Source organism: Coregonus lavaretus (genome assembly GCF_964263955.1).
Source record: "Coregonus lavaretus genome assembly, contig: HAP1_SCAFFOLD_10011, whole genome shotgun sequence".
NCBI lineage: Eukaryota > Metazoa > Chordata > Actinopteri > Salmoniformes > Salmonidae > Coregonus > Coregonus lavaretus.
This window is the reverse complement of record NW_028158642.1, coordinates 1-10920: the sequence shown is the minus strand read 5'-3', so window position 1 is coordinate 10920 and position 10920 is coordinate 1. Positions and strand designations below refer to the sequence as shown.

General features: G+C 46.8%; 1 protein-coding gene across 1 annotated transcript; it reads right to left on the bottom strand.

The window, feature by feature from the left end:
* Positions 1-12: 12 nt before the first annotated feature.
* Positions 13-10384, bottom strand: LOC311123726 (cyclin-dependent kinase-like 5; the record flags this gene model as incomplete). Its single annotated transcript, XM_084197962.1, has 7 exons — positions 13-124; positions 448-558; positions 926-1622; positions 4856-5120; positions 6042-6168; positions 7928-8177; positions 10209-10384. Coding segments are annotated over 7 exons (1738 nt in total), but the record flags the coding sequence as incomplete, so codon positions are not given.
* Between the last annotated feature and the right edge of the window lie 536 nt (positions 10385-10920).

Here is a 10920-nt window from a genome sequence, read left to right as displayed (position 1 = left end):
CTCTCTGCGTACCTCTGTAGAAGCTTCCTACCCGTCTGGGCATGGAGTCACTGAAGATCATCCGGTTCTCCTTGGAGGAGACTGGGTCCTCTGGGTGGGGCTCATGGTACATACCCACTGGTACCTACAGTACACCACAAACACAGCACAGTTGGAAATACTATGTTGAGCCATGCTTATTGATCCAATTATCATGTTTCTGTAGCAAGATCTAACATGAGCTCTTTTCACACAATGTCTTCCCTCGTTACTTTCCCAAAGATGATATCTCACTCCTACATTTTTATCATCGTTTATTTCCCATTAAACCCATTCAGTTCAGTGATGCCACGTTTAGAAGCTCTCAGTGATAGACACAGTGCAGATAAAACACTGATAGAAGCATTCAGCAGCCAGGCGGTAAGCGGTGAAATCAGCCTGTGCTGAACAACAGAAAAAGCTATGGACCTCGTTCTTAGCAGGGCGTTGTGAGTGAAAGGAGGCCGGGTTGTCCCGCGTGGAGTCTTTAATCTGGGGTCGGGGGTGAGAGGTCACCACCTCTTTAGAAGACGGCTCACTCTGTAGACCAGATGGACAGACAGATAGACAGACAGACAGACAGATACAGATAGACAGACAGACACAGACAGACAGATATAGCATGTGAGGCAGACAGTATGAAGCAGCAGTGTGTGTGTGTGTGTGTGTGTGTGAGAGAGAGAGATCAGGAGAGAGACAGTACATTAGCAATAATGAGAGTTAGGCCAGGTAGCTACGATTCTGCCTCAAAGAGAGATACACAGACACTCACACACACACGCACGCACGCACGCACACACACACACACACACACACACACACACACACACACACACACACACACACACACATACACGCACGCACACACACACACAATGACTGCTGTCAGTCAATTATTGCCACTGACCCTGACCATGTCGTCAGTGCAATCCTCTCTGGACGATCCCACAGAGTGTCCTACGGAGTGTCTGGTGAGGGTGCGGTGCTGAAGCTGGGGGGAGAGCATCTGCAGACTGCTAGCCCTGGTGGGCAACCCCTGCCCCACCACTAAGCCCCCCTCACTACCCCCTCCACCCCCACCTCCGTGGGGCCTGTGGCGCTCACTCCTCCTCACGTACATGGAGTGGCGGTGGGGCCTCTGCTGGGAAGAGAAAGGACTGGTGTAGCCCAGGCCGTAGGGGTATGACTCATGGGGGGAGGCCAGGGTGTGAGCTCCATGGTTCCCCCCACCGTCCCCTTCTCCTCCTGGGTCAAGAAGCTCCGGGCCCGGGGCCTTGGCCTCCTCTGGAGCTTTGTGTCTGGAGGAGGAAGTGCGTCGGCAGGATGAGTCCAGGGTGGAGCTCTCCAGGCGGGGGTTGTTGCCGCGGGACGAGGGGCTGTGGCCGGAGGAGTGGCCGGTGTGGCTGGAGGTGTGGCCCGAAGAGTGCCGTTCGCTGTGGCGGGGGGCCTGGGGACTTCCAGGGGGGGCGTGGCCAGAAGAGTGGCGTTCGCTGTGGCGGGGGGCCTGGGGACTTCCAGGGGGGGCGTGGCCAGAAGAGTGGCGTTCGCCGTGGCGGGGGGCCTGGGGACTTCCAGGGGGGGCGTTGAGGTTCAGGTCCAGGCAGCTGAAATAACATATAGAGTTAGCTCAACCATGAGTACAACAACACACATACAGTTGAAGTCGGAAGTTTGCATACACTTAGGTTGGAGTCATTAAAACTATTTTTTCAACCACTCCAAACATTTCTTGTTTACAAACTATAGTTTAGGCAAGTCGGTTAGGACATCTACTTTGTGCATGACACAAGTAATTTTTCCAACAATTGTTTACAGACAGATTATTTAACTTATAATTCACTGTATCACAATTCCAGTGGGTCAGACATTTACATACACTAAGTTGACTGTGCCTTTAAACAGCTTGGAAAATTCCAGAAAATTATGTCATGGCTTTAGAAGCTTCTGATTGACTCAAATTATGTCAATTAGCCTATTGGAGGTGTACCTGTGGATGTATTTCAAGGCCTACCTTCAAACTCAGTGCCTCTTTGCTTGACATCATGGGAAAATCAAAATAAATCAGCCAAGACCTCAGAAAAAAAATTGTAGACCTCCACAAGTCTGGTTCATTCTTGGGAGCAATTTCCAAACGCCTGAAGGTACCGCGTTCATCTGTACAAACAATAGTACACAAGTATAAACACCATGGGACCACGCAGCCGTCATACCGCTCAGGAAGGAGACGCGTTCTGTCTCCTAGAGATGAACGTACTTTGGTGCGAAAAGTGCAAATCAATCCCAGAACAACAGCAAAGGACCTTGTGAAGATGCTGGAGGAAACAGGTACAAAAGTATCTATATCCACAGTAAAACGAGTCCTATATCGACATAACCTGAAAGGCCGCTCAGCAAGTAAGAAGCCACTGCTCCAAAACTGCCTTAAAAAAGCCAGACTACGATTTGCAACTGCACATGGGGACAAAGATCGTACTTTTTGGAGAAATGTCCTCTGGTCTGATGAAACAAAAATAGAACTGTTTGGCCATAATGACCATCGTTATGTTTGGAGGAAAAAGGGGGTAACTTGCAAGCCGAAGAACACCATCCCAACCGTGAAGCATGGGGGTGGCAGCATCATGCTGTGGGGGTGCTTTGCTGCAGGAGGGACTGGTGCACTTCACAAAATAGATGGCATCATGAGGAAGGAAAATTATGTGGATATATCGAAGCAACATCTGAAGACATCAGTCAGGAAGTTAAAGCTTGGTCGCAAATGGGTCTTCCAAAAGGACAATGACCCCAAGCATACTTCCAAAGTTGTGGCAAAATGGCTTAAGGACAACAAAGTCAAGGTATTGGAGTGGCCATCACAAAGCCCTGACCTATCCTATAGAACATTTGTGGGCAGAACTGAGAAAGCGTGTGCGAGCAAGGAGGCCTACAAACCTGACTCAGTTACACCAGCTCTGTCAGGAGGAATGGGCCAAAATTCACCCAACTTATTGTGGGAAGCTTGTGGAAGGCTAACCGAAACGTTTGACCCAAGTGAAACAATTTAAAGGCAATGCTACCAAATACTAATTGAGTGTATGTAAACGTCTGACCCACTGGGAATGTGATGAAAGAAATAAAAGCTGAAATAAATAATTCTCTCTACTATTATTCTGACATTTCACATTCTTAAAATAAAGTGGTGATCCTAACTGACCTAAAACAGGGAATTTTTACTAGGATTAAATGTCAGGAATTGTGAAAAACTGAGTTTAAATGTATTTGGCTAAGGTGTATGTAAACTTCCGACTTCAACTGTATTTACTAGCCGTCGGACCTACATAAACCTCAAATTCTCAACGAGAATACAATGTTCACCTGGCCTCAGGAGACTACACATTTCCAAATACACACCATCACCAAGATCAATAAGTTAGCATGCCCTTGAATGTTGGAGACTAAGCTACATTCATTAACCATTCCCTGACAGCTCTCTCTCTCTAGGTTAACCATTCCCTGACAGCTCTCTCTCTCTAGGTTAACCATTCCCTGACAGCTCTCTCTCTCTAGGTTAACCATTCATTGACAGCTCTCTCTCTCTAGGTTAACCATTCCCTGACAGCTCTCTCTTTCTCTCTCTCTCTCTAGGTTAACCATTCCCTGACAGCTCTCTCTCTCTCTCTAGGTTAACCATTCCCTGACAGATCTCTCGCTCTATCTAGGTTAACCATTACCTGACATCTCTCTCTCTCTAGGTTAACCATTCCCTGACATCTCTCTCTCTCTAGGTTAACCATTTCCTGACAGCTCTCTCTCTCTCTAGGTTAACCATTCCCTGACAGCTCTCTCTCTCTAGGTTAACCATTCCCTGACAGCTCTCTCTCTAGGTTAACCATTCCCTGACAGCTCTCTCGCTCTCTCTAGGTTAACCATTCCCTGACATCTCTCTCTCTCTAGGTTAACCATTTCCTGACAGCTCTCTCTCTCTCTAGATTAACCATTCCCTGACAGCTCTCTCTCTCTAGGTTAACCATTCCCTGACAGCTCTCTCTCTAGGTTAACCCTTCCCTGACAGCTCTCTCTCTCTATATATATATATAAATATATGTTAACCCTTCCCTGACAGCTCTCTCTCTATATATATAGGTTAACCTTTTCTTACAGCTCTCTCTTTCTCTAGTTTAACCATTTCCTGACAGCTCTCTCTTTCTAGGTTAACCATTTCCTGACAGCTCTCTCTCTAGGTTAACCCTTCCCTGACAGCTCTCTCTCTATATATATATAGGTTAACCCTTCCCTGACAGCTCTCTCTCTATATATATAGGTTAACCCTTCCCTTACAGCTCTCTCTCTCTCTAGGTTAACCCTTCCCTGACAGCTCTCTCTCTATATATATATAGGTTAACCCTCCCCTTACAGCTCTCTCTCTCTCTAGGTTAACCATTCCCTGACAGCTCTCTCTCGCTCTAGGTTAACCATTCCCTGACAGCTCTCTCTCTCTCTAGGTTAACCATTCCCTGACAGCTCTCTCTCTCTCTAGGTTAACCATTCCCTGACAGCTCTCTCTCTCTCTAGGTTAACCATTCCCTGACAGCTCTCTCTCTCTAGGTTAACCATTTCCTGACATCTCTCTCTCTCTAGGTTAACCAATCCCTGACAGCTCTCTCTCTCTAGGTTAAACATTCCCTGACAGCTCTCTCTCTAGGTTAACCCTTCCCTGACAGCTCTCTCTCTATATATATATATAAATATATGTTAACCCTTCCCTGACAGCTCTCTCTCTATATATATAGGTTAACCCATCCCTTATAGCTCTCTCTCTCTCTAGGTTAACCATTCCCTGACAGCTCTCTCTCTATGTTACCTGGCAGGGAAGAAGCGGGCAGAGATTCCAGCGGTTGCCGTAGGGTCGTCAGGGTGCATGCCCCTCACCCCATCACCAGGATTACCACCCACAGACTTGGCGTTGTTGCTCAGGGCGCTGTGGCTCTTGGACAGGCTCAGGTAGGAGCTGGAACTCTTGGAGGAGCTGTGGGTGGAGTCTATGTTGTGTCCACCGTGGCGGCCATGTTGTTTCTCCATGGTATTGGTCTTGCCCTCCAGAAAGGAAGAGTGTCGTCCCTGCCCTACTGGAAATGTTCAAATGTAAAAAATGGGTTGCAATGCATTTATTGTATTAGTATTGTGTTGCAGTGTAATTTCAATACATTTTCATCAAGGGTGTGCTTTACTTTTGTATTGCCAGTTCTTTTTATATATAAGTAAGTAGTCTTGCCTGAGCCAGAACGGCCCATAGGGCAGGAGCCTCTCTCCTGTTTCTGTATAGTGAACCAGAACGGCCCATAGGGCAGGTGCCTCTCTCCTGTTTCTGTAGTGAACCAGAACGGCCCATAGGGCAGGAGCCTCTCTCCTGTTTCTGTAGACTGAACCAAAAACGGCCCATAGGGCAGGAGCCTCTCTCCTGTTTCTGTAGAGTGAACCAGAACGGCCCATAGGGCAGGAGCCTCTCTCCTGTTTCTGTAGAGTGAACCAGAACGGCCCATAGGGCAGGTGCCTCTCTCCTGTTTCTGTAGAGTGAACCAGAACGGCCCATAGGGCAGGAGCCTCTCTCCTGTTTCTGTATAGTGAACCAGAACGGCCCATAGGGCAGGTGCCTCTCTCCTGTTTCTGTAGAGTGGACCAGAACGGCCCATAGGGCAGGAGCCTCTCTCCTGTTTCTGTAGACTGAACCAGAACGGCCCATAGGGCAGGAGCCTCTCTCCTGTTTCTGTAGAGTGAACCAGAACGGCCCATAGGGCAGGAGCGTATATATCCTATTTCTGTAGCGTGAACCAGAACGGCCCATAGGGCAGGTGCCTCTCTCCTGTTTCTGTAGAGTGAACCAGAACGGCCCATAGGGCAGGAGCCTCTCTCCTGTTTCTGTATAGTATGGCAGCTGTTCAAGTATACCCCCTGGACAGGATTCTAGTCTATAGCAGTTTTCATTTTAAGTATTAAGGAACTGGTATGTATTCATCTTATGTGAATGTTTCAGTAGGATGACCCCTGACCTTGCTGTTGCTGCTGCTGAGAACGGGAGGTGGACTTCACATACATAGCTCCAGGGCCCTGCTGGTCAGGAGCCTTGGCCCCTGGGGGCCCAACACCAACCAGGTTGAAGTCAAACTGTGTCGTGCCCTTTAAAATAAAGAGAAGATAAAATAAGACAAGATAATTAATGACTTTATTGTCCCCATGGTGTCTGCAGCCTTGTGCATTAATATGAACATACAGTCGTGGTCAAAAGTTTTGAGAATGACACAAATACTAATTTTCACAAAGTCTGCTGCCTCGGTTTTGATTATGGCAATTTGCATATACTCCAGAATGTCATGAAGAGTGATCAGATAAATTGCAATTAATTGCAAAGTCCCTCTTTGCCATGAAAATGAACTTAATCCCCCAAAAACATTTCCACTGCATTTCAGCCCTGCCACAAAAGGACCAGCTGCCATCATGTCAGTGATTCTCTCGTTAACACAGGTGAGAGTGTTGACGAGGACAAGGCTGTAGATCACTCTGTCATGCTGATTGAGTTAGAATAACAGACTGGAAGCTTGAAATCATTGTGGTGCTTGAAATCATTGTTCTTCCTCTGTTAACCATGGTTACCTGCAAGGAAACACGTGCCGTCATCATTGCTTTGCACAAAAAGGTCTTCACAGGCAAGGATATTGCTGCTAGTAAGATTGCACCTAAATCAAACATTTATCGGATCATCAAGAACTTCAAGGAGAGAGGTTCAATTGTTGTGAAGAAGGCATCAGGGCGCCTAAGAAAGTCCAGCAAGCGCCAGGACCGTCTCCTAAAGTTGATTCAGCTGCGGGATCGGGGCACCACCAGTGCAGAGCTTGCTCAGGAATGGCAGCAGGCAGGTGTGAGTGCATCTGCACACACAGTGAGGCGAAGACTTTTGGAGGATGGCCTGGTGTCAAGAAGGGCAGCAAAGAAGCCACTTCTCTCCAGGAAAAACATCAGGGACAGACTGATATTCTTCAAAAGGTACAGGGATTGGACTGCTGAGGACTGGGATAAAGTCATTTTCTCTGATGAATCCCCTTTCCGATTGCTTGGGGCATCCGGAAAACACCTTGTCCGGAGAAGACAAGGTGAGCGCTACCATCAGTCCTGTGTCATGCCAACAGTAAAGCATCCTGAGACCAGGTTGCTTCTCAGCCAAGGAGTGGGCTCACTCACAATTTTGCCTAAGAACACAGCCATGAATAAAGAATGGTACCAACACATCCTCCAAGAGCAACTTCTCCCAACCATCCAAGAACAGTTTGGTGACGACCAATGCCTTTTCCAGCATGATGGAGCACCTTGCCATAAGGCAAAAGTGATAACTAAGTGGCTCGGGGAACAGAACATCGACATTTTGGGTCCATGGCCAGAAAACTCCCCAGACCTTAATCCCATTGAGAACTTGTGGTCGATCCTCAAGAGGCGGGTGGACAAACAAAACCACACAAATTCTGACAAACTCCAAGCATTGATTATGCAAGAATGGGCTGCCATCAGTCAGGATGTGGCCCAGAAGTTAATTGACAGCATGCCAGGCCGGATTGCAGTGGTCTTGAAAAAGAAGGGTCAACACTGCAAATATTGACTCTTTGCATAAACTTAATGTAATTGTTAATAAAAGCCTTTGACACTTGTAATTATACTTCAGTATACCATAGTAACATCTGACAAAAATATCTCATAACACTGAAGCAGCGAACTTTGTGAAGACCAATACTTGTGTCATTCTCAAAACTTTTGACCACGACTGCACATGTCAAGAATAAACACAGGTCAGGACATAGACAGTTAGAGAAAAACTAAATGAATACAATTGATGTAAACAAGTTTGTTTGAATAAGTCAATGAAAGTCGGGGTCCTGATGCTGTTTACCTTGGTGTCCTTGGGGCTGAGCAGGTGTGGCATGTTGTTGTTGACCAAGTCCTTACTATAGGAGACGGAGCGGTTGAGGGTCTGGGTCATGTAGGCCTTGGGGTGGAGGGTGGGGCTCAGGCTGGACGACACAGGCTTGTTGCCGTTCAGGAAGCTGTCGTTGCCTAGGAGAAGGTCGCCATGGCGAGGCAGGCTGGAACATTCCTTACTGTTAGAGTGACGGTGACCTGAGCTCTTACTGCCGTGGCTTCTGGGATGGGGGGGGGGGAGAAGGAGCGGGGGGGGGGGGGGGGGAGAGGGGGGGGGGGGGGGGGGGGGGGAGAAGGAGAGGGGGGGGAGAAGGGGGGGGGGGGGGGGAGAAGGAGAGAGAGAGGGGTATAAGATCGAGAGATATTGAGATTGAGAGATAAGGTACATGTACAGTGGTTTGTGAAAGTATTCACCCCCCTTGGAATGTTTCCTATTTTGTTGCCTTACAGCCTGGAATTAAAATGGATTTTTTGGAGGTTTGTATCATTTGATTTACACAACATGCCTACCACTTTGAAGATGCAAAATATTTTTTCTTCTGAAACAAACAAGAAATAAGACAAAAAACTGAAAACTTGAGCGTGCATAACTATTCACCCCCCCCAAAGTAACTACTTTGTAGAGCCACCTTTTGCAGCAATTATAGCTGCAAGTCTCTTGGGGTCTCTATAAGCTTGGCACATCTAGCCACTGGGATTGTTACCCATTCTTCAAGGCAAAACTGCTCCAGCTCCTTCAAGTTGGATGGGTTACGCTGGTGTACAGCAATCTTTAAGTCATACCACAGATTCTCAATTGGATTGAGGTCTGGGCTTTGACTAGGCCATTCCAAGACATTTAAATGTTTCCCCTTAAACCACTCGAGTGTTGCTTTAGCAGTATGCTTAGGGTCATTGTCCTGCTGGAAAGTGAACCTCCGTCCCAGTCTCAAATGTCTGAAAGACTGAAACAGGTTTCCCTCAAGAATTTCCCTGTATTTAGCACCATCCATCATTCCTTCAATTCTGACCAGTTTCCCAGTCCCTGCCGATGAATAACATCCCCTCAGCATGATGCTGCCACCACCATGCTTCACTGTGGGGATGGGATTCTCGGGGTGATGAAAGGTGTTGGGTTTGCACCAGACATAGCGTTTTCCTTGATGGCCAAAAAGCTCAATTTTTGTCTCATCTGACCAGAGTACCTTCTTCCATATGTTTGGGGAGTCTCCCACATGCCTTTTGGCGAACACCAAACGTGTTTGCTTATTTTATTCTTTAAGCAATGGCCTATTTCTGCCCACTCTTCCGTAAAGCCCAGCTCTGTGGAGTGTACGGCTTAAAGTGGTCCTATGGACAGATACTCCAATCTCCGAGGTGGAGCTTTGCAGCTCCTTCAGGGTTATCTTTGGTCTCTTTGTTGCCTCTCTGATTAATGCCCTCCTTGCCTGGTCCGTGAGTTTTGGTGGCCCTCTCTTGGCAGGTTTGTTGTGGTGCCATATTCTTTCAATTTTTTAATAATGGATTTAATGGTGCTCCGTGGGATGTTCAAAGTTTCGGATATTTTTTTATAACCCAACCCTGATCTGTACTTCTCCACAACTTTGTCCCTGACCTGTTTGGAGAGCTCCTTGGTCTTCATGGTGCCGCTTGCTTGGTGGTGTTGCAGACTCTGGGGCCTTTCAGAACAGGTGTATATATACTGAGATCATGTGACACTTAGACTGCACACAGGTGGACTTTATTTAACTAATTATGTGACTTCTGAAGGTAATTGGTTGCACCAGATCTTATTTAGGGGCTTCATAGCAAAGGGGGTGAATACATATGCACACACCACTTTTCCGTTATTAATTTTTTAGAATTTTTTGAAACAAGTAATTTTTTTATTTCACTTCACCAATTTGGACTATTTTGTGTATGTCCATTACATGAAATCCAAATAAAAATCCATTTAAATTACAGGTTGTAATGCAACAAAATAGGAAAAACGCCAAGGGGGATGAATACCTTTGCAAAGCACTGTATAGGTAATCCATAAATCTAAGTAGCTTGTTTTATCTGTGCTAGAACAACAAGCCAGATGTGACCCCATGCAGTATCCAGAACTTAACCAGACCCCTTGTAGTGTCCAGTGCAGTGCTGACCTGGTGGGCAGTGTGTTCTGAACAACAACAACATCAACACCAACAACACCCTACAGTGCTGACCTGGTGGGCACGGTGTTCTGAACAACAACAACATCAACACCAACAACACCCTACAGTGCTGACCTGGTGGGCACGGTGTTCTCCATGTGGCTGTGGGGCTTCCTCTTGGAGGAGCGTGGGGGGTTAGGGGAGGGTGGTGCTGGGGCGGGCTGCTCCAGGAGGCGGAGGGGCTGGAAGGCTGGGTGGTTCAGACTGTGTTCTGTCAGGTAGCGGTCAGAAGGGACCAGCAACAACAGGTTCTAGTGAGGGAGGAGACAGACCACAGAGGTTTAGGACACAGTTCTTTATTATAGTTTGACAATAAATAAAAAACAATCACAAAACTCTATCCATGCATGAGGCATCCCCCCCCCAAAAAAACACAATCAAAAGTTTCTTTATTATCATTAAACTATAATTCAAGTTTGTAAGGACAGACGCTGGGAGACGAGAAGCAGGTGTGGATTTAATAAATAAACATGAAACAAAACAAGAACAGCATCTGGACATGAGAACCATAACAACATCAATGCTGACTGGGGAATGACAGATATAGGGGAGGAAATCAATGACGTGATGGAGTCCCATGGTGGCAGGTGTGCGTAATGGTGACAACGAGCGCCAGAGTAGACATGACAAAGTTTATTGTTTTGTATATACAATACTGTTTTTTCATTACATATATTTTTTATATTTGAGTAATTTAGCAGACACTCTTATCCAGAGCCACTTACAGTAGTGAGTTCATACATTTTTATACTTTTTTTGTCAACCCTGGCGTTGCAAGCACCATGCA